The 25,853-nt window shown below is 43.0% G+C and overlaps 3 protein-coding genes across 4 annotated transcripts; all 3 read left to right on the top strand.

Moving 5' to 3' along the window:
* Positions 1–1,019: 1,019 nt before the first annotated feature.
* Positions 1,020–3,962, top strand: LOC133892982 (tobamovirus multiplication protein 1-like). The gene is made up of 10 exons (XM_062333967.1): positions 1,020–1,324; positions 1,637–1,727; positions 1,872–1,924; positions 2,053–2,145; positions 2,251–2,322; positions 2,448–2,566; positions 2,655–2,718; positions 3,190–3,243; positions 3,531–3,608; positions 3,689–3,962. Exons 1-10 carry the CDS (start codon positions 1,157–1,159, stop codon positions 3,779–3,781), a joined length of 885 nt encoding a protein of 294 aa, XP_062189951.1. The 5' UTR covers positions 1,020–1,156; the 3' UTR covers positions 3,782–3,962.
* A 3,962-nt stretch (positions 3,963–7,924) lies between these two features.
* Positions 7,925–13,446, top strand: LOC133893461 (uncharacterized GPI-anchored protein At1g61900-like). 2 transcript variants are annotated; one of them, XM_062334486.1, is made up of 8 exons: positions 7,929–8,301; positions 8,577–8,783; positions 8,955–9,539; positions 10,827–11,072; positions 11,201–11,212; positions 12,067–12,210; positions 12,848–12,892; positions 13,051–13,446. In XM_062334486.1, the coding sequence occupies exons 1-8, from the start codon at positions 8,253–8,255 to the stop codon at positions 13,128–13,130; spliced, it is 1,368 nt and encodes a 455-aa protein (XP_062190470.1). In that variant the 5' UTR covers positions 7,929–8,252; the 3' UTR covers positions 13,131–13,446. The 2 variants fall into 2 exon arrangements, 1 of the variants encoding a protein (XP_062190470.1); XR_009904516.1 differs by lacking the exons at positions 12,848–12,892; positions 13,051–13,446 and having other exon boundaries at positions 7,925–8,301; positions 10,827–11,826; positions 12,067–12,200.
* Positions 13,447–22,165: 8,719 nt separating this feature from the next.
* LOC133893681 (uncharacterized) lies at positions 22,166–25,645 on the top strand. Its single transcript, XM_062334775.1, has 3 exons — positions 22,166–22,741; positions 23,506–23,628; positions 23,724–25,645. The coding sequence occupies exons 1-3, from the start codon at positions 22,538–22,540 to the stop codon at positions 25,275–25,277; spliced, it is 1,881 nt and encodes a 626-aa protein (XP_062190759.1). The 5' UTR covers positions 22,166–22,537; the 3' UTR covers positions 25,278–25,645.
* The last annotated feature ends 208 nt before the right edge of the window (positions 25,646–25,853 follow it).

A 25,853-nucleotide genomic window follows, 5' to 3' on the forward strand; every position in this document is an offset into this window, starting at 1 on the left:
AAGCACCATTAAAAATGACAAACGCTCAATAATACTTAACAAATAAATATGATAATCATGATGCATAATTATGCTTAATAACATGCTTTCGGATTTAGGGCGTAACACCTAGGGAGGTTTGTACACATCCGTAGCCATGAAGCTAAGCTAGATAGAGCCGTAAGGAAAGAGAAAGGAAACGGTAAGTATTAAAAATGAAACAAAATTTTTGTTATTTAAAATATGAGATGTGTATAGATGTTTTAGTTTATCATTTTGTATTTTTATGTGGAAAAGTATAAAATGTACTTTGATAATAAATATTAATACTTTTCTCTTATATTGTCAGAATGATTTCTAAGAAGATGACCAGGATTTCACATCCAGAAATAACAATCGCAGCGCATGATTAATCGCTTATATTGGCAGAATAAAAAAGGCACTCGTTGAACATGTAATCCAGACGAGCATGTTGAGTACAAATCGAACAAAGCAACCATAAAATGGGATGACATATTGAGAAACACTTGGCATTAAATCCGACGGCCAGGGATACGAGCTTTCGCTAGTCTGACGGCGCCAGACAAACGGCTGACGTGGAATCAGATCGGCGAACTAGGATATAGAGATGGCCCAGCAGTGACATTGTTGGATGGGCAGCACAGTGTGGCTTCTGGGCAGCACGAGGAGCCAAATGCCAGGACGATGACATTGTTCGATGGCCAGCGCGAGGAGCCAAATGCCAGGACGATGGCCTACATACAGTGTCAGGCTGCAGGGAACAGGCACAAGTTCAGTGGTGACATTTGCTGTTTTGAGATTATCGCCTTTACAGTCGAGTCGGTATCTGATATATCAGGCATAAATATTTGTAGCATTTAAGACGTTGTAGTTTTGAGATGATTAATTATAAGTAGCTATCGTTTTGTATAATTTAGCCGTCAGAGAACAAAGAAAACACGCCGTCCCTACAGTGAGTCTGTCACTGTTACGGAAGCCCGACGATCCGCTCCCAGCCCAAAAATCCACAACCCCACACTGACGCAGGTAGCTCTGCGTCTCCTGCTTCCTTTCTTTTGCTTCTCTCTATCTCCCCTTCCTCGCGTCGCGCACACAGGAAGGCAAAGAGAGAGGAAGAGAAGGCAAGCACAGGGAGACGAGAGAGTTAGTAGTAGAGATGAGGGAGCTCGCCTCCTCCTTCGCCGCCGGTGCCTCCTCCTCGTCTGCCTCCGCGGTGGCGGCGCTAGGGGGGTGGTGGAACGACGTCAACGAGACGCCGGAGTGGCAGCACGCCGCCTTCTTCTCCCTCGCCGCCGCCTACGCCCTCGTCTCCGCCGTCGCACTGGTCCGCATCCTCCTCCCTCCCCCCCCCCCACCTAGTACTGTAACAACCTAGCTACATGCCATGGAAACCCCGTCCCTTTCATTTTCATTTTCCTACCCGTTCATTCGCCGCCCTCTTTGGCTCTTTGGGTTTGGGGGCGGCCGAATTAATGCTTGCCGCCCTTGATCTGACCTGCTATTCGCCGATTGGTGCCGCCCTTGCTCTAAAAATTCAATCTTTTTGCCTCCTGCGTCCTGCGACGGGGCAGGAAAAGGGGTCCAATGATTCCATCCTCATCTTTGCTTTGGCTGTGTCTCCACCACTCGCTTGCAGATTCAGTTGATCAGGATCCAGCGCCGGGTGCCCGAGTTCGGATGGACCACGCAGAAGGTCTTCCACCTCATGAACTTCCTTGTCAATGGGGGTAACGTCATATAATCAGCAGGATCCCACTCTCCCTCCCAAATCTCTCTGCTACCCTTAGTTGTCCTGTCTCGCCTTGTGCTACCATACTCACCCTTGTGTTTTCACTAACCAACCAAACATCTCTCATCTTGCCTTGCTGCAGTTCGTGCTCTAGTATTTGGATTCCATGTCCATGTCTTCCTTCTCCGGACAAGAGTAAGAAATTTCTTCTGCACTTACTCTTGGAAAATTTTACTTCTACTGTCTAAGGACGCACGGTGTTCTGTTGTACACCTGTACTAAAGGATTAAAGATCAAGACTTCATATCCTTTTATTTCAACAGGTATATAAGTTGGTTTTACTAGATTTCCCAGGGTTGTTGTTTTTCTCGACCTACACCTTACTGGTCCTCTTCTGGGCAGAAATATACCATCAGGTGCCTGCTGCACGCTGTCTCAACTTTCGTTTTACCTTCTCTCTATCGTTCATCTTTCTCAAATAAATGATACGAGTCACACGGAAAATGTTGGTTGATTTGCAGGCTAGGAATCTCCCAACAGACAAGTTAAGGCCTGCATACATTGCCGTTAACAGCATCGTATATGTAGTTCAGGTCTGTTCTTTCTCATCTTGGCACATTAGTCATATCACTTTCTTTTAGTATTCAAGATTCCAAGTACTATTGCATAGCTGATGTTGGTTAACTTTGATTGCTACCTCTGACTGGGCATCTGACAGGTTTGTATATGGATATACCTTGGAATAAATGATAATGCGACGGTTGAGCTGGAGAGCAAACTCTTCATAGTTGCTGTCTCCTTTGTGGCTCTTCTTGGCTTTTCAGTATATGGTGGAAGGTAACTCGATGTTCAATGTCTTTTGCTATTGTACGAACTGCCAGCCTTGATTATTTATTATGTAAAATGTGCTGTTGTTTTCATACAGGTTATTTTCCTTGCTGAGGCGTTTCCCTATTGAATCAAAGGGACGACAAAAGAAGCTTTATGAGGTGATTGCAACCCTGCAATAAATAGCTTTAAGCATTCCCTGTCCAGATGCCCATGAAAAAGACTACTGTAGAGATTGGAGAACAAACTGCCGATGTAGCATGCTGTTAGGGTCTATCATTACTGTAGAGGTTATTTGTCAATAACAAATATTAGATTTAACTTGAAATAGTGGGCAATGACTTGCATTTAACATGGAGTTTCTTTTGCCATGTGTGTAACATAGTGTTTGGAGTTCTATAGCTGTAGTTTCTGTTGTATTGACCATTTCTCTAGTGACTAACTGACTATACTTTATGATATTTCTGTGCTAGTTTCCTATTGTTTGGTTTTAGAAATTAATTTTTAATTGCGATCTGGTTTCTTAATGAAAAAAATCTAGGGTCGATTGGTCCTTTAATCTAAAATACGACTGTTAACTGATTTTTGGATCTCTATAATTTTACTGACGTTGCATTTTTCAAATGTCTCAGGTTGGGACTGTGACAGCAATTTGTGTTACCTGCTTCCTGATAAGATGTGCTGTGGTGAGTATTTGGTTCTCAGTACTGATTGATTGGTATTCAAGAATGATTCATGATTATTCTTTTGGTTGATCTGAAAGTAAATATCTGATGTAGACCTGTATATACGAGTGTGAAGCCACCAAACATAGCAGCCTAGTGGTTACTGCACGTAATGCTGTAGACCTGTATATCACTGTTGTGATAAGACTAAGACCCGGCAATCTTTTGGTTTACAAATCCACATCTATATAATGGTGTACTTGTGCCTTTATGTTTCTAATATTCCTCCTTGTTTTTACTGATGGTAGGTGGCATTATCTGCATTTGAACCCGATGTATCTCTCGAGGTTTTGGATCATCCAATCCTAGATTTCTTCTATTACATGGTAAATGCCTTTAAAAAAGCACTAATATGCATCCATTGCGCCTCGACACTAGTACTTTACACATTTACTCCCTTGTACAGTTGACAGAGATACTGCCTTCTGCGCTTGTCCTCTTCATCCTCCGGAAGCTTCCTCCCAAGCGGGTATCGGCACAATACCACCCTATTAACTAGAGAGTTTGTCTGATGTTACGCTGAGAACTCTGGAAAAGCTGAAATTGCTGAGAACCTATATATGGTTGGAGTTGGATGCTTTTGTTTGAGCTGTGTTTATGGATGTGCTCCCTTGATGCATCATCTAATGAGGAAGAGTTTTGGGTGTTATGGTAATAAATTTCACGACGTTTCCCCCTCCTTTTGTACTTGCATTTCCATGCTCTTGTTGGCTGTGCTGCCTGTGCTGGAGCCCAGCAGTGCCACTTGAATTACATGTTTATATTTGAGGCTGCATGGTGATGTGTCAGTGATGTTTATTGCTTTTGTAACTAATGGTCACGCTATTTGCTTGGTATACCTGACACCGAATGTTATTTTAGACGGTGTTTCAAAGTTTAGGGGCCGATTTAGATGGGGTTAAAGTTCATAGTGCGAAGTAGATGCATCCCTAAGATCTAAGGGTAACTTCAACGGCCTTCTAAAAAGTCACTTTCAAAAACTCCCTATACTTTCCAACAGACTTCTAATATTAACTTCTTATATCTCAACAGCTATATTTTTAAATGGTTACAATTCAAACTGTGATATTTTTAACAAATATTTTTAAACATATAAATTATGAAAGGTTATTTTTAAATGAAATTTTTTCAAACGGTTGATCCCAACGGCTATATTTGGAACGATCATATTCTAACGGCTATGTTTCCCATCATTATCTATCTAACGGTTATATTTCTCTGAACCCATATATCTATTCTCACTGGTGATTCTTCTTTTGCACACTATTACCCCCTTCAACCTTTCACATCTATGTAACGACTATATTTCTCTGAGTCTATATATCTAATCTCCCTGGTGGTTCTTCTCCTGCACACCATTCCCTCCTTCAACCTCCCACATCACAATGAGTCGTAGCCTTCTCATGAAACAGGTCATGGGTTCGTCGTCGCCCGATGACGATGACGAATTCATTGTTGCTGCAGCCGATATTGCACGCAAGCAATATCAAGTTGTCAATGCGCCACAGCTTGGTGGTTCGGTCCTAGCCATCAAATCGTCAATCGCGACAGACAAGAAGAGCATTGGAGGCTATTTCGAGACTATTTCTCGGACGATTCTACCTATGGCCCGACGTTCTTTAGGCGTAGGTTTGTAAATGAAGTTATATCTTTAAAGTTTTCTGTTGATGTTGATCGTCGTACCTACGACTTATTTTTCGTCTCCAAACAGGTTTAGAATGAGATACTTTCTCTTTTTGCGTATAATGCATGCTGTAGAGCATCATAGTGACTATTTTGTCCAAAGGATAAATACAACTGGACAACTTGGGTTAAGTGTTTTACAGAAGATTACTGCAACATTCATAATGCTATCTTATGGAGTTTCGGCGGATGCTATTGATGCGCAGGTTCATATTGCAGAAAATACCATAAAAGGTTTGTCAAAGCTGTTATTGATGTATTTGGGGTTGAGTATTTGAGAGCATCAAATGAGAATGATACTGCTAGACTACTTGTAATAAGGGAGGAAAGAGGTTTTCTGGGTATGCTGGGGGTGTATAGATTGCATGTGTTGGAAGTGGAAGAATTGCCTCACAACATGACAAGGTATGTATACCGGCTATGTGCGTGAGCCCACAATCATTCTAGAAGCCGTTGTATCAAAAGATCTATGGATTTAACATGCTTTTTTTGGTTTACCTAGATCTCATGATGATATTAATGTGCTTCAACATTCCACACTCTTTGCGAAGTTAGCAGAAGGGCAAGCTCTAAAGGTGAACTACACCATTAATAGTCACAGTTATACAATGGGATATTATCTTGCTGACGGTATCTATCCTCCATAGGTCACCTTTGTGAAGACTATTCAGAAGCTATAAGGTAATAAAAGAAAATATTTTTCCAAAGCACAAGAAGCAGTTAGAAAGGATGTGGAATGAGCTTTTGGAGTTCTGCAATCTTGTTTCGCCATTGTACGTGGTTCTGCTCGTTTTCGGGATCAGGATATACTTGGTCAAATAATGACTGCTTGTGTGATCATATACAACATAATCATTGAAGATGAGCAAAGTGAAACGCAAGACTTACAATTTGATGGCCTAGGAGAAACCGTGACACCATCCCATAAACCCACACCAGAACTACATGAGTTCATTCAAACTTATCATGACATCACAGATAAGGAAACACACTCTCAGCTTCAAACAGACCTAATCTAGCACCTCTGGTAACATCATGGAGATCAGTATTAACAATGTTTGAGTCCTAGTCTTGGTTATGTATGTATGTACTCTTGTATTCGGTATGCATATACTCTTGTATTCGGTGTGCAACTATGAGTTCAAATATCCTAACAGTTCTAACTGTTAGGATATTGCAACTGATTGTTTGTATCTCTCTTGTTTAAGTGCAAATGATTGTTTGTATCTCTCCTCTTTCTTGAGCTCTTTCTCTGCATCCATCTCTTTCTTCTTTGCCCATAGATTATCTATTGCATCCATGAACACAGCATCTCCACCTCGGCGTAATTTTCTTTCTCTTTTTTCCTTCCCAAGGGTCGTGTTGACACCCCATATTCTGGAGTTGCCGCTCCACTATTATCTGGGGTACTTGGAGAAGATGTACCCGGACTTGAATTGAGGGTGATCTTCTGTTTTTTTAGAAGATTTTTGAGATGAGACTTGAGCCGACCTAGCAACCCACTTTGGTTGGGTTCTTAGGAGGTTCCAGCAATGCATGTATTGAAATGATTTATTGTTCTTATTTTTGGACTTGAAGAGAGTACATGCCTACAAAATCTGTCTAAGGAAACATGTCACATTAAACTGACATAAAGTAATTGAGACATGTACCAAATTAAGGACATATGTTCTAACCTTATCTTCAATTGTAACCCCACTTTGCCTTCGCCCCTCAATTCGAGAAATACAGCCAGCAAACTTGTTTATATTTTCTTGAATATGAGACTAACGATGCATTAGGGAACTTTGAGTGTGATCCGAATTAAGTCTTTGTTGGAGTGGAAGTAGTCATAAATTCGCTTTCAATATGTAGACCGTGATTGTTCGTTGCCTTGAACAACATGCATACTAATATTCAGCCATGCCGACACCAATAATTCATTTTCCTTTTCGCTAAAATTCTTCGATCTTTTCTGGTTTGGTCTTACAGTGGGAGTCAATTCTTCAAATGGTGGTTACTGTTCCTCAGGTGGGCTAACCATTTCATTGTCTTCATCCCAATCTAGTGAATGGTTATTACTAGACAACAAATTGACATAGAACCCTTCCATTGTTCCTATAAAATGCAATATGTTCAGCAACGTGCGATGACGAATCAACTCTAGAACCTTGCCTGCCACCCAACCAATCTATGCTAGCAACATATTAGAGGCCACCACATCCTGATTGCTGCACCATCGCCTTTCCTGCGCTCCTAAACTGCCAAGAAAAACATAGAAACGTAGTTGGCTGAGAATGTTTTACATGACAATAGAAGTACATAAAAAACTGTAGGGTAATGTGTGCTATAGGGTAATGTGTACTGTAACTAAAGTGCATACACCCCCTAAAAAAACTTAATATATACATCATGCCGTAACCTAAATTAAGTTGCTTGATACGATGATATGTGGATTCAAATAGGCATTAGAGAACTAGTTGGACATTCATGATACTTAAATAGTTCACTACGGCTACCTCAAGAGGTAACTTACAAAGAGTGGGCAAGGGAGGGATGAGCAACAATATCAGGTACTCCAGGGTCGGATATGTGTTCAGCATGTAGCATAGCGTCGAATGGAAAAACGGCGGACAAGCAACAATATCGGCAATCAAACATTTACATGTAAATAAAATCATTTAATACTTAAAATTGACTCGTTCTATTCTACCTACCAAACAAACATTTACATGTAAATAAAATTATCTAATACTTAAATATATGAATAGAATTATTCTATTCCATGCATAACAAGGAAGCTACTTTGATTTGGTCAAACTGCTCACATCTCAACTGTCAAAATTAAATTACTATTACTAGAGGTGTTTAATTGACCATAGACACTAAAGACTTAATGGCATACCACAGATGATAAGATAATAGAATTACAAGGCATGTGTAATGATGATTTCATGGGTTATGTAGTACTAACATTAGATTATATAATTAGCACTTTTAAAACTAAAGTTTGCTAACTCTTCAATGCCAACTGCTTACTCAAATGTCCCATGCATTGAGTAAGTTTTCATTGGCAATCCTGTACGGGAGGGGATTAAAATAGGAAATGCAGCGGTAAACCAAAGGGGCGGTCAGCGGTGGATCATTTTTTGCAGTGCTTCCCTTCCTTCTCTTCCAAAGCGAGCTGCCCACTTTCTCCCTCCCCCCCTTTTTCCCCCGCATCACTCGCCACCTCGCGCAGGCCGCGGCGCTTCCCTTCTACTCTCTTCTCCGCCTCCGCCGCTCGCTCGCTGCAGCCGCCGTACCATATGCCCCCAACCGGGCGGCTCCTCGCGGTAGCCGCCCTCTCCTTCCTCTGTGAGTACATCTTCTTGATCTGCTGCATATGCTATGCTTCTGATTCTTCTTCTTGGTTCTTGTTCGAGCAGCTGTACGGGGCCAAAGATCCTTCCTTGGTTCTTGTTCCCGCCTTCTCCCGCATTTCATGCGCTGCTTTCTTAATTTTGATCTGTCAGGGAGGCTGCTCCGGCTGGCTCCTGAATGTTGTTGCCACAGCCTGCGGAGAATCCAATCAGTTCTCCATGTGAGGAGCAAACACGAGTGATTTGTGCTGCGCCTTTTCTAATGTGCAGGTTTACAGGGGTTGTTCGGCGATTCGGGTAGTGCATTTGCTCATAGCCAGCCGCCGCTTCACCGGATCGTTCGCGCAGCGGAAAGTGACGGCGGCCTCATGCCGATGCCTGAGCTCTCACCCAGCGGCTCTCCCAAGCCATTTGTCCCCTTTCTGGCGCCAGCCCCGCTCGCGCCATTCTTTAACAACAGCACCCCCAAGCTGTCAGGTTTGTGCACACGTACTATCAGTATTATTCCCCTCCTTTCCTTGCATAAAGCATTGCTCTTCTTCTCTTTTGGGGTTGGACTGGGGCGAGCTGTTGGGCATATAATTCTGTGAGAATTAAACAAGTTGCTAGTGTAATTTGTCAGCTAAAGGTGTGAACTCCTCAATGCAGGGAAATGCACACTGAACTTTACCGCGTTCGATAAACTGATGACCACCACGGCTGTCGACTGCTTTACCTCTTTTGCTCCGTTCTTGGCGAATGTGATTTGCTGCCCCCAGCTTCAGGCAACACTGGCCATCCTCATAGGGCAGTCAAGCAAGCAGACAGGGTCTCTCGCGTTGGATCCCACTGTCGCCAACTACTGCCTGTCGGATGTCCAGGAGCTGCTGTTGAGCCAGGGTGCCAGTGATAATCTCCACAGACTTTGCTCAGTTCACCTCTCGAATGTCACCGAGGGATCATGCCCTGTTAGCAGGGTGGATGTGTTTGAGCGTGTCGTCGACTCGTCGAAGCTCCTTGAAGCCTGTCGGAAGGTGGATCCTGTTAACGAATGCTGCAGCCAGATATGTCAGAATGCTATTAACGAAGCTGCCCAGAAGATCTCTTTGAAGGATGGAGGTTTGACAAGCTACGCTGGGAGTCCCAAAGTTCATAGTTGCAGGAACGTTGTTCTGAGATGGTTATCAAGCAGGCTTGACCCACCATCCGCGAAGCAAATGCTGAGACTGATATCTAACTGCAACGTCAATGGAGGTACTTTCAAACTAATATCTAACTCAATTGTGCTTTCCGTGTCATCAGTTAGTACCTTCTGTTTTGTTAGAATGAATACGTATGTGCACCCTGCTTCTGTTAACTTACAAAATTAAACATTTGGTAGCTTAGTTCTCATTTTGTTCTTCTGCAAGTGAAATTGTTAAAATGTACCATAGTGTCTCAGATACTATACGTTGAAAATCATGTTCATGCAACATTGTATTGACTTATCATGTCATTGTCCTCTTTACCAAGCACTCAAGCAGATTGATTTACCTCAATTTCCATTATAGAAAAAGCAATGCTTACATCCAAATATAAAGGGACCATCAAATCAAACGCATTAGTTTAGCTCCAGGGAGCACACTGTACAAGTACCAAAAAATGGTTCAACTTCAAGCATGAACAAAAGTGAAAGAGGTCAAACTTTGCAGGGCTAAAGGAAAGAAAATGCTTGAGCTGGATCATTTAACTTTAAGGACCTTACTTTTTTTCTTTTTCTTTTTTTTTCTGGGTGTGTGTGTGTGGGGGGGGGGGGTGTGCTAAAGAGGACCATACTTTATAGCAAGAGATCAAATAATCCATGTAGGGGTGTTTGAATTTTCCTTTTACCCTGTGTAATCTTTGGAGCGCTTACATACCATCGGAAGTTGATAGCGTGGAATTCAACAGGATCCCAAAATTTTCACTTCACACGTTCAGGTCAGTAATATGCCATTAAGGAGATAGATGCCATGGTGTTGAAATATATGATTTGGACTAAAAGAATAAAAGTTTTGGCACATTTATTTGAGGCAAGAAGATTTGGTACATTTGAGTAGACAGGAGTGTACATTTACTGAATTTTAAAAGTTTCTTTTACTTTGGCTTTATGGAACCTATTGAAATACATGGCTATATGTTTTAAATTCTTTACTCTCAATTCTTAAACATATTTTACTACATTTTGAGTTTTATTCTCGTTGTTCACTGCTAATTACTCCCTCGGTCACAAAATATAGGGTCTAGTAGGATTTGAAAAAGTCAAACTTTGTAAATTTCGACCAACAATTAGTCAAATTATACGCATGTTTTAATGTACAAATTTTGTATCAATAGGTCCGTATTTCATAGATCTTTTAATACGATATTGATTTTGCAGTAATTGATAATATATTGCAATATAATTAATAGTGAAAGTATACTTTCAAAGACTTTTCCAAATCCTAATACGCCCTATATTTTGGGACGGGAATAGTATTTATACTGAGGATTGAGGAACATATTTTCACTTCAACCTTCCAGTTTGTCCGCTAAGCTTTCCAGACACAAGTAAGGTGGCAAAAGAGTGTGGTGGAACAATCGAGAACAGTACTACATGTTGCAAGGCTATGTTAAGTTATGTAGCCCATTTGCAAAAGCAAAGCTTCATAACAAATTTGCAAGCTTTAAATTGTGCTGCTTTACTTGGGGCAAAGTTGCAAAAAATGAATGTGAGCACAAATGTGTATAGCTCATGTCAAATAACTCTGAAGGATTTTTCACTTCAAGGTAAGTTACATGAGAATCATATTTACCCTCTGGCTCTCCATTGCTTGGCAACTGAACTGATGCAATATCTGTCTTTCTTATCAACCTTTGTGTTTGATTGACTGGCTCCCTACTGAATTCGCAAACAGTTGGATCTCAAGGTAAGTTAACATTTTCAAACTTTTTTTGTTTTGTTTTAATGTGTATTGTATGTTCTAAATCATTTTTTACATGACATGCTAAGTTCTGATTGGGCTTAGACTGAATAACGCTTCTTGAAACCTGTGATTGATGTACATGTATTACCACATCTGTGTTTTAAGACATACAACAATATGATCTAAAAGTTGTGTCTGATATACTACATATTAGCAGGAGGCCAACAATCTGAACTTTGAGCTGTTCCTTTTAGTTTTCAAAGGGTTAAATTATGATTATGCTCTCTTAGAGAGATAGAAGTAAGAACAAGAACTATTGGATGAATCAGCTCATAGCAATTGTTTTAGATATCCAAGGCCTAAGCTGATAATTGATTGTTTGGAAAGGGGGACTAGGATCCAAATCCCTTAGATTTATTTTAGTTTTGAACATCCTAAAAATTCCTAGAGCAATCCCCCTCATCCAAACAGACCCTAATTGAAAACATTCTTGGATCATGTGTAATAGAAGTAGTTCTCAAGCCATTATTCAAATAAGTAGCATCAGTTATCTATAGGAGAGCATGAAGGTTGCAAATTCTCTATGATGGAACTGCATGTAGAAGCTGAAATTCTAAGTAAGTCTACTATTGACTACCTTGTTTCATTGCAAAATTGGTTCTGTAATATGGCTTTGTAGGTTTATATTTTGTCTACCTAGCTGACAGATTAATTCTGCAATACTGCCTAACTGTTAAAAAATCATTTTATGCTCCAATTAATTACATTAGATTTCACATCGTTAATGTGTAGAGCTGTACCCAAAAGAAAATTATTTTATTACTTGGTAGTGATTAGTCTTTTGTGGTTTTACGCAGAATCTGGATGCCTCCTTCCAAGCATGCCCTCTGATGCATCCCTTGACCGTGTTTCTGGGATTAGTTTCACATGTGATCTGAATGATAACATTGCAGCCCCATGGCCATCTTCTATGCAAGCACCATCTTCTTCGTGCAATAAATGTATGTTGTCTACCTGCTGTGCTGATCATACTTTCGGTTTTAGCTGTTCTATTTACATGTTTACACACATGGGCTTCTTCTGGTTTTCTCTCTCCTCTTTAATGTTATTTGTACTGTATACTGTGCACTTAAAAATTATGAAGTTAAAATTGAAGCCTTCTGTCTTATTCCACTAGATTGTTTCATACTCTTTCTGCTGAAACAGCGTGTGATGAAGTCTGAATTGGTAATTCTATTGTAGAAGCAGGTTCAGTGATCCAATATGCACCTTGCTTTCTGTTTTCAGGGTTATACCTTCTGTTCATCATCTCAATTTCTTGTTGTTTTTTGTCGTCTCCTTTTTGAAAGACAGTTGCTGATATATTTTGACTCATTGACTAGTCATCTTATTTATTTTTTTTTAAAAAGAACTTACAAGATTGTTATATTACTTATACCGTCTAAATCTTCCATCTTGAATTTAAAGCTCTGTTTGGCTACCTGTGTAGCCAAATACTTGTGGCATAGGAATACTTAAATAAACGCCTTAGCCTTTACAGTTATAGTGTGTCATGTGCTTCATGTGGTGCTTGAATGTCTTTTGGTAGCTTTATTTATGTCACGTTCTCACTGTAACTTTTGGTGATTTTGTGTCCAGCTGTGAATATTCCAGAGCGACCTGATGCGACATCGGCACAGAATGGTAAGCTAACTACATGCTGATGTACCTCTTGCCATTCTGCTGCGCCAATATTCTAGGCAATACTTGAACTCTGGTGTATCTCTGAAGCTCAAGGACAAGATGAAACTTTGTTTTGTTTGTTTTGTTGGGCATGTTAGTAAATTGGATTCCTTTTGCAGCTGTCAGCCACAAGAACCTGAAGCTAAGACTGCTTATTTCTTTGGGCTCCCTTCTTCTCGCGCTTTTGCTACAAGCTTAGTCCGGTCTAGTTCAGTTTGCCTATTATTCATTCAGATTCAGGAGAGCTAACTGGAATTGTCAATCCCTGAGTTTTTGTGACTTGGTCATTGCATCAAAGTGTTGTAGGTCCACAAGTGTTTTTATCTCCTGGTAGCTATTAGTGTAATTTGTTGTAAGGCATATAATGATAGTAATAATTTATACTCCTTTGTATAGTGAGAAAGAAGGGGAGATTTTTTTTAAAGGTGTGAAATGTGCATGACAATCTGGTGGGAATTTTGTTGTCCGATGGATTTTACTGTTTGTTAGCATTTACATTGTTTAATTCCTATTGATACCTCATCGAGTATGATAGAGTATTTGATCGTCCCCTCCATTGAATGGATTATGGATATTTGTTAAACTTAGTAATTATGCGGTAGATACTACTTTCAGAGAGGGAGGGGGGATACCTAAGTTTGGCTGATCTGATCGTCACAGGGAGGCTTTCTTTCTGGTGATGTCTTTTTCTTGTTGTAGACAGACTGGTAATCTGATCATCTTTATCTTACTCAAACAATAATAAGCTAACTAGAAGATTCGGCCACATCTGGAGATTATTAATTCCTGCTGTTGTTGCATAACTAATTACTAAACATCTAGAGAGCGAGAGCGAGAGAGAGAGAGATTTTCTCATCTTGCAAGTAAAATATTTTAATAGAGGAAAGAGGAAAGTTAGGTCAAGAACAATGAGCAACCAACACAAATGTAGAGAACCGGACTGAGTTGTGTTTCCGTTGAGCAAATGTTAATTATTTACAGCAGCAGAAGTAGTTTAATCAACGTTTGGTATGAACCACATCTCCCTGCATCCCACGACGCCGACACTGTCTACCATGCTGATCCGTCCAGTCCTGTCCACACGTCCACTAGACTAAGATCAGAGGGGCTCACCTCCTTCCTTCCTTCCTCTTGTACTTTTCCATAGCTCCACGATCCTGTTTATTCCCCTCGGACCCCTGCTACTACGTCCCTCTATTTTTTTTTAACGACAAACTGACAAATCGGCTGTCAATTATATTGATAAAGTAGAAAAAATAACAGAAAAAAAGATACAACCACCACACCCAGGTCGGAGAACTCCGTAACTGTCCGAGCACCACAGACTCATAGACTAAGACAAACTAGCACAATGTTGAAGCATCAGCCCTTGGCACAAAGCACGTGACACAAACAAGTAAACCACAAACTCCCCACCATTTGACACACTAAAGCTTCAAGCTCGGATAAGAGCTAAACATTACGGAGGATCACCATTCCACGAAACTTGAGAGAGAAGAATGTAAGCAGCGGCACAATGAACCATAAGCTTGACCATGATCAAAAGAAACCACAATGAGCACATTCAGCTAGGACCTCTAACCATCAACTTTAGAAGGCATAGGTGGGAGATAGCCCCTTAGCTTGGCAACGACAATAGGCGATGCGCAAAAAACCGATATCTCAAAACATCTTGCTTCCTCCTCTATGCAGCACATCGACGACGAGCTAGTTGCCCTAAAAATCAAATGGCCACTAAGACCACAAGGCCTCCACAACGATAAACCTACAACTCGGCTAAACGGCTCCAGCAATGAACTCTAGCTTTGCCTCTGCCAGATCTAGTATTCAGGACGATAGCACACAACAATTACATCATAGCAACAACTTTGCCCCCAATGGTGTAGCTTGGTTTGGATCCTCCTCTCATTAAAGATCGACCGACGAGCAAGTAGAGGAGGCGACGGAGCTGAAAAATCAACAGCTAAAGCACTTGCAAAGGAAGATGACGACAGATCCGAAGAGGCTGGCACCAATTTGGTAGTGGAAGGGCTTCATGTTGGCGGTGAGAAATGTGGCTTGCAACGTGCAAGGGTTGAAGACGCCAATTTTCCTTGTCGGCGCTGCCGACCTATATCAGCTGTGTAATATTCTGGCCCATTAGTGTTTTTGATTTTAGCCCGTGTGGCCCAACTGTTCCAGTATGGTTGGTTTAGTACCACCTTGGTAGTTTAGATATGTTGGAGCTAGCTTATAAGCCTTCACGCCCCAAACATAGCACCTTTGGGTTAACCCTTTTATATGAAGTGGTGACAAAAGTGTAAAAGATGTTGTCGGTGATATGGGATCCAGGGGTTCCCGAGTCCCGAGGCTAGGACAGCGCAGTGCCACATGGCGCCTTCCCTCGAGGACCATCTCCCTGAGGGCTCGAGGAAAGCCAAGTCCGGGAGCGGATGCTTGGGGCCAAGAACAGTTGGTCCCCGAGTACCCAGAGTGCCTCGAGGATCCGAGGGAAGCAAGGTCTGGGAGCGGGCGTTTGGGGCCAAGAATAGTTGATCCCCGAGTACCCAGAGTGCCCTGAGGACTCGAGGGAAGTCTGGTCTGGGAGCGGGCGCTCAGGGCCAAGAACAGTTGGTCCCCGAGTACCCAGAGTGCCTCGAGGACCCAAGAGAAGCAAGATCCAAAAGTGGGCGCTCGGGGCCAAGAACAGTTGGTCCCCGAGCACCCAGAGAGTCCCGAGCACCCATCAAGCCCCATGCCGGTGGACCCCGCAGGGACTCCACAATGAGGTATCGGCCGGTGGGAGGCCCGATGCAGCATTTAGTGGGGAGCGTGGACGGTCACATGCAGCCACTTTCCCCCATGCCTATCGTACTGAATACGCCAGTCCCTGCCGCTGCCTAGCAGGAAGGTGTGGCATAATTAATGCGACGGATCCCATCGCATGTCCCCTCGTGGGGCCCATGACGGAAGGCAGTTTAAAGATATCTTTGATGGGCACAAGGCTTATCACCCTATCAAATCTGACCGCAGCAGACCTTCTCTGCCCAAACGGGCATGAGAGAGTACTCAGAGGCTGGCTAGTGGGCGCCCCTGCGCCTGCTAAAGCTGGAATGCAAAGACCAATGGAACCGTTCGAGGGATATTTTTTCAAACCTCTGTAACATCAACTGTAGACCAATGATGGTCACTTTCCATTTATTGTTTACGGGAACTTGTGCCCTCGTTTTGGGCACTTCCTGAAGGGCCTCCCCCGATAGATAAAGGGGGGGGGGGAGGGAGCACCTTGTAATCGACAGCCGATAGAACAATCTAGAGATAGAAAAAAGGATCCGGAGATCGATAGAGATCCAGAGAAAGGTATTCGAAGAGCATTGATAACATACTAGACACACAGGAGTAGGGTATTAAACCTCCGTGCGGCCTGAACTTGTCTAAACCCTTGACGTATTTATTTCTACTAGCTAACGACGATCCATCCTACCTAAGTCCTACATGCATTAACCCCACGTACGAGGTAGTTCCAGGCACAGCCCCCCGGCCGAATCTCAAAGGGGATCCCTTAGGATCCCTGCTCGCGGTGTTCATCCACCGACAGATGTTCTATACATATACGAGCCTGCCCTATAGGTGGACTGGTTGTAAGCGAATTTTAAAGGTGGTATGTTACAGATGGTATTCAGAGTCAACTCACGGTGCATGAGGGCATGCATGTCGGTCTGTGAAGCGGAGATGGCATGGTCATGGCAGCGAGAGTAGATCCTGTATTTGTTTGTTGTGTACACAATAAGCTACTGAGGGCATCGACCATGAACAGGAGGAGAATATAATACCCCGACCCATCAGTGTTTCTGGTTTCTACACGTGTGGCACAAGTGTTCTAGTGTGACGGGTTTAATATCACCTTGATAGTTTAGATAGGTTGAGACCAGCTTAAAAACCTTCACGCCCCAAACATAATACCTTTAGATTAACCCTTTTATACGCAGTAAGGATGAAAGTGTAAAAGATGTGTTGTAAACGAATTTTAGAGGTGGGGTATTACAAGCTGTGCAAGGCTCTCCCTTGTGTATCCCACTGGTCAACTTAATGGAGCCCACACCATTGGCTACCACAACGACTTGGTCTTTGCCATCGCTCGCAAGCACCATCGAGCGAACCATATCGATCGTTGCCACCAGAGATATTGGACTTGTTCGGGACATGCGTTGCCGCACCGAAGTCGTCATATCTGGTGGGGCTTAAGGTGAGGACGACACTAGACCCCACCAACAATGATGACGCCTACCCCCATCAATGAGAACCACAAGACCCCTAGGCCCAGACAGGCCTGAGCCGTTGATAAGCCCAAATCCATCCAGTGCAAATATAGGACAAGAGCCATCACAGATCTAGGCCAACGGTAAGTTGTCACCTGAGTAAAGGCGACAAACGATACTCTCCATGGCCGCGCACAAAGCCACCACACATCTTGACAGACACAACAATGTGAAGAAGAGGAACAAATCTAAACAAGGGGATGTGGCTATAGCGGCGGTGCAGGCGACGAGCTAGACAAGGGTTGGGCTGGGCTCGAGAATAAGTTCCTCACTCCACCTTAGCTAGAGACTGGAGGGAGGAGCGGTTGCCTACCAAGTTACTACTATGTCCTTTTAGGTAGCTTGATTCGTCATTTTTATCAACAACAACGATTATATTCTTCTTATCTAATCAATCAATGTATCAACATGTAGCTTTACATGGATAAAACCTTGCACACATAAAGATGTATAAACACACCAAGACAAAAAAAAATAATCAAGAAAAAATTAATATATATGCGTGAGTCCAACGAGGAAACTAAACGACAACCTGAAAAAAGGACTCTAATTTCTTAGTTGGGTCACAGTGAAACATGACATTGTAATTCGGATCACAATTAACACGCGACTAGTAGTGACAAACACTAGTACACTAAACTCAGTCACGCATAAAATCATCCAGGATACTATACACATGCGTTTGTTACTACCAAGGCCGAATCTCGTCTCCTCTGCCTGCACCAGAGCGGAGGCTCACCACACCTACGAGACAATCTTCATTTGTTTCAATCGCTATATATTTTCCAACTCCCAAGCTCAAATCATGTTACTGCTGCACATTCCTAGGAGGGGAAAAAACCCAAAGGGAGCAACCGATCGTTTGCTAATTACATGGCTCAACATCGATCGGCAAGAGTGAGAGATTCCAAAACAAAAGGCTATATAGGTCCAAGTCGAAGTTTGTGTGCACACTTGGGATTTTTTTCTCTCGTTTTTTCTGGGGAAAGGACACATTGGAATTTCCCATTTTGTGCTAACTATTTTGCATGCTCCCTAATCCCTATAGTTTTCCTCTAAAGTCCTATTTAGAACACATGAACTTCTGTCACACAAAAAATAAAATTTTATATGAAACAGAAAAAATTCGATGTTTCAAATGAAGATAAAAGGGATGGCTATTTGTTTGGTTTTAATATGAGACCCGCTACTTGGTCACGGTTTGATGGCCTACATGCCCTACATGGTATCATCACCATCGAAGCCAAGCATGGAACTATTCCTCTCCTTTTCGGTCCATGGCTTCAGTACATGTAACAAATTAAATTCTTAAAACAAAAATTTTTAAAACTTTTCAAAGAAAATAAAGAGTTTTGCAAAACTAAATAAAAATCCTAAGTGTATATGTGTGCTTTATACACACATATATATATAAATATGTGTGCTATATGTATAAATACATATATACGTTGAGGATTATTTTCCTATAAAAGAATATTTATAGATATATATATGTATATATTTGATTGATTGTTATGTGAGCTAACGTAGTACATATATATATGGTATATATGTTGTATTTATAAATATGCATGTGTATATACATGAGAGAAAATAGGAAAAATAAAAAGAAAAGCTTTTAGAGTTAAAAGATCGAATCCATCTCTCCTCCCTTCTTTCTCTCTCTGATCTAGCCCAGCCAAGTCAGCCTTTCCAACTCTCCTTTCTCCCCTTCCCACAGCCAACTCGGACCACCGCCCCTTCCTTTCTTTCCCTGCCTTCCTTCTCTTCCGCCTGGGCTGCACGGCCAACCGGCCCAAGCTGCTGTCGCTCGCCTTTCTCCCGCTTGGTGCACACTCAACCCAGCCGCCCCGCCTGCCGCTTACACCTCCCAATACTGGGTAGATGATGCTTAGCCTTGCTTTAGGATGGTAATACTGATAATTGTTCCACAAACTTGATCATGGTCTTATGCAACAATAATAAAATATGATGGAATAATTTTATAGCAACATGGTATAGAGATTTGAGCATGTGGTATGATGAGATGTATGGTTAGAAAAGTGATAGTCTTGCTCAAATCTAAGGACCGATTGGTGGGGTTAACTTTCTGTATTTCCAGTATAATCACAAGTCTGGTATAAGACAGATCTAGCTAAGTAATTTGCTTACTTTTAGCATAGTATAGACCAGGCAGAAGAGCGGTGAATGGATGATATCTTAGGATTCGAAAGGCACAAGAAGGGCTTCCGTTGTTGATGTAGAATCACATGGCAGTGAAACTATAGCGGGTAGATATGTGTTGAGAGGGGCATTATAAAGACTTTGTAGTGATCTACTGGCCACACATATTGGTAGTGTGCAGTGTGCTTGATCAGCACAAGCAAAATGGAGACTTAGTCACCCACTTACGGGTGATAAAATCATGGCTTTGTGGGTAATGTACAACCTCTACAGAGTTAAAACTGAACATTCAACCGTACTCACGGTCACGAGCGGTATAGAAAACAGACCATGATTATAATTTAATGTTTTGGTTAGTAGGGTCAACTGGAATAGTGGGAACCATAGTTGAGGTATGGGTCAGTCACGATGGTGGGAATTGTGGTTGAGGTGATTGGTCAGTAGTTCAATTTTGACGGTGGGAGCCATGGTTGAGATGTTGGTTGTTCAACCTTGGTGGTTAGAACTTTAGTTGAGGTGGTCAGTTGGTTAAGTTAGGATGGATAAAATCTTGAGGTGATTTGTCATTCACTTAATTACTATTACTTTTCAATTACTTTTAAAATAAATGATGTTTCCTGCAAAAGAGTCATATGAGCCTTAGTCTTGTTAAAACATTTATATGCATATTATTTCTTCATAACTTGCTGACTACGATATGTACTTACACTTGTTATAACTAAACACTCAGTTGAAAAATAATTGGAAGACTTCAAGGAGGTGAAATCTAGAGAGGTATTCTATATCGATTTTCCCTATGAGTTATCAGTGAAGATAAAGACTATATTTAGGATCCACTGTAGAGTTCTATTTGGTTCTTCGATTTTGGAGGTCTTTTGTGAGATGATTTATTAATTAAAATATAGATATTGTAATGATTATCATCAATAAAATTACTATATGTTAAGATTGGTTCTTAGACTTAGCACATATATGAGATTGATTTATTTTTTAAACTGATCTTGACAGTACAATTCGATGTCGGTATATTTAAAATTTATTGACTACCGAAAGTTAACTAACCCTTATCTAGCATTTAAAAATTGTCGCGAGGTTTTCAAAACTGTTGAACTAGGAGGTTTTAGAAATTGTTGGTAGGTTTCAGAAATTGTTGTCACTTTTTAAGAAATTGATAAACTAGGTTCCAAAGTTGTTGTCCGGCTTTTAAAAATGCTAAGGAGATGTTTATTATATAATTCTCTAGTGAATGTTCAGCAGACAACGCCTCCCATAATAATTCGATTATGCATGAAACGAAAAAAATTGAAGAGATGCCGATTTGGCTGGGCTCAACAGTCAACACGACACCCGATACATGTTACAGTGTGATGGCCTTACATGCCCAACATGGTACAGTATCATCACCAATGAAGCCAAGCGTACAAATATTCCTCTCTTTTGGGTCCACGGCTTCCAGGACAATCTAACTTTATTGGTACGTTTCCATGGATTCATTCAACCATGTCGGTCCATTGATTTTAGACATAGCACCACTCATCTCAAGATCTCAACTCACGATCGTAAGTTGCATGATTCACAAGCTCTCTGTTGCTGCCAAATTAATTCTTTATCATCTAAAAAAATCAATTCTTTATCCAAAAGGGCTAAGATTTTAGGTTCACTAGTCACCACTACATTTAAATGGATGACGGCCTAGTTTTATGTTGTCAACTATTATCTTCTGGTCTTTTTTTAGAATCAAATATTGTTATGTTGTTCATTTCATCTGCTTTTCTTCAACAAAAAAAAAAAAGAAGGCTAATGCATAGTCCACTTTGCTCTGCAAGGCTTGGGCACCATCAATTCTAACCCTTTTCCCGCTTGGTTGGGGATTCAAGATGGGCTATGGGCAAGTGGGCAACTCATAGACTATTAGCAAACTAGCTCACAAAGTGTAAAATGTCTATCGCGTCTCTTATATTTTCATCTGCTTTTCGTTCATGCACGTTTTAATTTTATAGGATAAGTCTAAGAGGCATATATATCTCTCGCAATAAATGTGGTTTCTCAAAAGATTCATAGAACTACAGTGGTACCATTGGCTTCACATGGGACATTATGGGATGCTAAGATGATTGCTACGATGGCCATATATATGGTTATATATACCTATGTAGGGTTGGACGAAAAGTTTAAAACTCGTGAGCTATCGTTCTAAAATCTAACGAGCTGAGTTAGAGTTTTAACTCGTTTAGATAACGAGTTAGCTCATGAGCTAAGTGAGTTAAGGTCATCGCTTGTATCATATTGCTCTTTTTCACTGTGGTCGTTAGTTTGCTTATTGGTTATCTTCATCTTCGATATCATTGCTATTATTATATGATTTTATCGATATATCTTTTAGTGGATATTTATATTCTTTTCATTCTAGTAACGAGCTGCTCTCTTTAAAAAAAAATAACGAGCTGGCTCGTGAGCCAAACGAGCCAAGCCAAATTAGCTTTTCTACTCGTTATATTAAACGAGCTGAAACGAGCTGAGTCCAAACGAACCGAGCTGACTCGTTATCTAGCCCTATACCTATGCTATTCATGCGTTTATGTATGTCCACAACGACAATGGAATTATAGCCAATAAATACGTACAAGAAAACCTTAATTACACGTTTGGAGCGGGGAAATCCTTTATGTTTCTTGCAAGAATCGATCTGTTCCATGTGAGTTTCTACGATGTTGCTACAAATTCCTGCGTTCTAAATATGCCCTCTCTTCGATAGACACAAGATTTACACGCGAAAATACCCAAGACCAAAAAAGTTTAAAAAGAGAGCAATATAAACATGAAGAAGAAATGAATGGACATGGCGAGAAATGGAGAATCTAGAATAGCAAAGCAGCAGGGAGGGCAATCACAATCACTCATCTAACGTGGGGAGATCTATCTAATCACCTCACACCCTTCTCTCTCTCTCTGTCCAGAAATAGTTGTTCCTCTCTTCCCTAAGCATGGACGGATGAGGGTGATGGCGATGGTCTCTGTCCTGATAATCCGCTGGCCACACATGACATGTCGCATGTGCATGCAAACCCAAATGCCCAAAACCAACCAGATTGATTAGCAATAATAACTCCTCCTCTTCCTCCTCCTCCATGTCCATCATCATCCCATGACCCCTTGCCGGAGCCGTGTCTCTCCTGCTGCCCGGACGCGTCGCTGCAATGCCGCAGCCGGGAGGACGCCGCTAGGCGGCGTTACGGCCAGGGCGCTCGCCGCCGGGCTCTGGAGACTGCGCCACGCCGAGCGGCTGCAGGCGGCTGGACCCACCGCGCGGCGGCACCGGCAAGGTTCCTCCTCGGCGCGCGCCCTCGTGGTATGTTCTGCCTGCCTGCCTGCCTTAATTCCGCCATGATCCATGTATTGGTGTTGTCATCGTTTCCTTTGGTTGATCGGCTGATCTGGGGATTCTTTTTTCTTCTTCTTCTTGTTCTCGCCATTGATCCCCAAAAGTTGGTTACTTTTGACTCATCTCCCAAGATGGCATTTTTCTTTCTTATCTTGCCGCTTCTCTGATCCTGGATTAGACACGCATGTTTGGCCCATCTGCACTCCTTAATTTCTCCTTTAGCCTGCTGTGTTGTCAACCTGTGATTGAAGCTAGTCTGCATTTTGAAGCATGTCATGTCACAGACTTAGTTACAGATCACTATTATTCTTATTATCCGCCCTGCTTTTGTACTTGATACTTTTCCATGATTGCGCCAAAAGAGAACGCCACATGCATAAATCCAAGTGTACAACCATTCACAAGTCAGGACATATCGAGCAAGAAATGGGACAAGACTCTTCCCTTTTTTTTTGTTTGAGCAAAAATGGGACAATACTTTTAAGAGATTGGAGCGTTAACTGCTACCAGCAGATTAGTTCATCGATTAATCGTAGGGGGATAATCTATTCTAAGCACTTGCTAAACTTGGTGAATGAATATTGCGTTGTCAATGGTTGGTTTTGTTTCTAACAACAGCAATGTTCAGTTTGTCCTCACTATCATTCCTCTGAGAAGAGTCTCTAATCAATGAATCACTCATGTAACTCTCTGGTTGGCACTGCTCGCTCTGTGTTCTTCTCTGTTGTCAGCCGAGCCCCCAACAGGGACGGAGGAGAGCAAACCACCTCCGCTGCCATGGCAAGAAAAGGCAATTCGGTGTTCCAAGCCAATGCCAATGCCAATGCAGGAACCACCATGGCATCCTAGACAAGGTACTGCCTGCGGCGCAGCAATTCGTGCAATTCTTTCTAGTAGCTCGTTGCATTGGTCAGTTTAATTAACCGGAGCAGCTCGTTGGACGCATCAGATCGAAGCCTGCGTGGAGTTACCAATGCCATACAGTTCGTCGATGGAGAAGGCGACCAAATGGGACCGTGTGTATGCCAACCATCTGGGATTGGACGCCATCTTCGGCCCCCATGATCCAACCATCTGGAACCATGCTCATCATCTCTCGCGATCAACGACGACACTCCCTCGTGCGACGGTGGTGCTGCTCCTCGAGGCCGAGCTCGACAAGGCGCGGGCTCAGATCGGTGAGCTGGAGGACGAGAGGCGCGTGATGAGGAAGAGGCTCGAGCGGTTCTTGCGGAAGCTGGCCGAGGACAAGGCAGCGTGGAAGAGCCGGATGCGCGACAAGGCGCAGCACGCGGCCGCTGCGCTAAAAGAGGAGGCGAGGCTGGAGCGGAAGCACCGGCGGCTGCTGGAGTCGGCGAACGTGAAGCTGATGCGCGAGCTGGCGGAGGCGAAGCAGCAGGCGCAGAGCTACGAGGTGGAGCGGAAGGCGCGGGAGCTGATGGAGGAGGCGTGCTCGGAGCTGACGCGGGAGGTGGAGGAGGACCAGGCGGAGGTGGAGCTGCTGCGCCGGGAGTGCCTGCGGATGCGGGAGGAGATGGAGGAGGAGCGACGGATGCTGCAGATGGCCGAGGTGTGGCGCGAGGAGAGGGTGCAGATGAAGCTCTCCGACGCCAAGCTCGCGCTCGAGAGCAAGTACTCGCAGCTCAACCGCCTGCAGGCCGAGATGGAGTCGTTCCTTCGCAACAAGGACTCATGCCACTCATCCGCGCTGCGGGAGGCCCGGATGATCGGCGAGGCGGCGGCGAGCTCCTCGCTGAGGTCTCGCCGCGATCAGTTCAACAACAACGACGCGCTCAGGCACCGTCAGAATGATACTCCCGCCGAGGTGGATGTGGATTCGGTGTTGGTGTTCGAGCACTTCCGCCGGAAGGAGAGCAGCGCCAATGGGACCAGATCATACAGCAGCCCGGTGAGCCCTGCATCGGCCAATGTTCAGTCCGAGAGCCCAGCCACCGACCTCTTCTTGGCAAAGGTTGACGACGACGAGGACGGCTGTGGCAGCTCGGCTGACCTGGAATACGACGGAGGCCGGGATTCTTGCAGCTGGATGGGGACCAGTGATCGCTCAGCTTCAGTGGCGCGAGCGAGCAATGGCAGCGGGGTGACGGAGGCTCATTCTTCTGGCATGAGCAGGCGTTCTGGGACCAAGAACACGGCGCTCATACGCAGGCTCTGGAGGTCGGCCATCAGCGAGAGCAGGAAGAAGACGGGATCGGCGCCGAGGAATGGCGGCGGCTGGTCGCCGTCATCAGATAGGAAGTCCACCGTGGCTCCTCCATCGGGGCCGGTTGCAGGTGCAGCAGAGCAGTGCAGTTCGTCAGGCCCCGTGAATCTGCCGATCAGGAAACGCGACGCCATTAAGGGACACGACGGATTGCCGTTGCCACAACGGGGAGGCACGCAGCAGCATAGCAAGCAGAGCCTCAAGGAGAAGCTCATGGAGGCCAGGATGGATGATCACAAAGACAAGCCCTGCCACGCGGCGGTGAAGCAAAAACCCTGACCATCAAATCAGAATGATGAAGAGAATGACGTCGAATTTGGAAGATGAAGAAGATTTGGTAAGGATCATGAGCATGATAGCTGACCAAGGCCATCACCAAAACAATTGCTGCTTAGCATCAAGATATCGTGATGCACAGCGACAATTTTGTGGCTCGCGACCTGGATCAGGAACAAAAAAACAAAAAAAGGTCGTGTTGATATATAGTATTAGCGTATCTGAATATTTGAAGCACTCCATTCCCATTTGTACGCTCACTACCTTACATGTATACATACCAACATTGATTTCTATTTTCTCCTAGATTCTGTATCATACTAGTCTCCCCCAATGTACATTGTTCACATTAACTATATATACAGATACGCTGATATATAAATCGAGGCCTCGAATCTCAACTATTTTGCTGCCTGTAACTGAATCTTTTGAGACATGTCGGAATTAAAGCCTATTCATTTGAGATCATTTCTTCTGCAATGTAAGGCTTCAGCTCATGAGTGTTCATGTGGAGGCTGTAAATTGTGATTTTGTTGGTTTCGCCTGATGCATTGGTGGTGCAGGAACGAAATCTGTAGA

Source organism: Phragmites australis, chromosome 15, assembly GCF_958298935.1.
Source record: "Phragmites australis chromosome 15, lpPhrAust1.1, whole genome shotgun sequence".
In the NCBI taxonomy this organism is placed as follows: Eukaryota; Viridiplantae; Streptophyta; class Magnoliopsida; order Poales; family Poaceae; genus Phragmites; species Phragmites australis.

Excerpts from the sequence above, each read along its gene's own strand:
- LOC133892982 (XM_062333967.1), top strand. The coding sequence starts at position 1,157 with ATGAGGGAGCTCGCCTCCTCCTTCGCCGCCGGTGCCTCCTCCTCGTCT. Across the intron at positions 2,323-2,447 it reads GCATCGTATATGTAGTTCAG|GTTTGTATATGGATATACCT; the intron begins GTCTGTTCTTTC and ends GGCATCTGACAG. Across the intron at positions 2,567-2,654 it reads TTTTCAGTATATGGTGGAAG|GTTATTTTCCTTGCTGAGGC; the intron begins GTAACTCGATGT and ends GTTTTCATACAG.
- LOC133893461 (XM_062334486.1), top strand. The coding sequence starts at position 8,253 with ATGCCCCCAACCGGGCGGCTCCTCGCGGTAGCCGCCCTCTCCTTCCTC. Across the intron at positions 12,211-12,847 it reads ATCTTCTTCGTGCAATAAAT|CTGTGAATATTCCAGAGCGA; the intron begins GTATGTTGTCTA and ends TTTTGTGTCCAG. Across the intron at positions 12,893-13,050 it reads TGCGACATCGGCACAGAATG|CTGTCAGCCACAAGAACCTG; the intron begins GTAAGCTAACTA and ends TTCCTTTTGCAG.
- LOC133893681 (XM_062334775.1), top strand. The coding sequence starts at position 22,538 with ATGACCCCTTGCCGGAGCCGTGTCTCTCCTGCTGCCCGGACGCGTCGC. Across the intron at positions 22,742-23,505 it reads CCTCGGCGCGCGCCCTCGTG|CCGAGCCCCCAACAGGGACG; the intron begins GTATGTTCTGCC and ends CTCTGTTGTCAG. Across the intron at positions 23,629-23,723 it reads ACCATGGCATCCTAGACAAG|ATCGAAGCCTGCGTGGAGTT; the intron begins GTACTGCCTGCG and ends TGGACGCATCAG.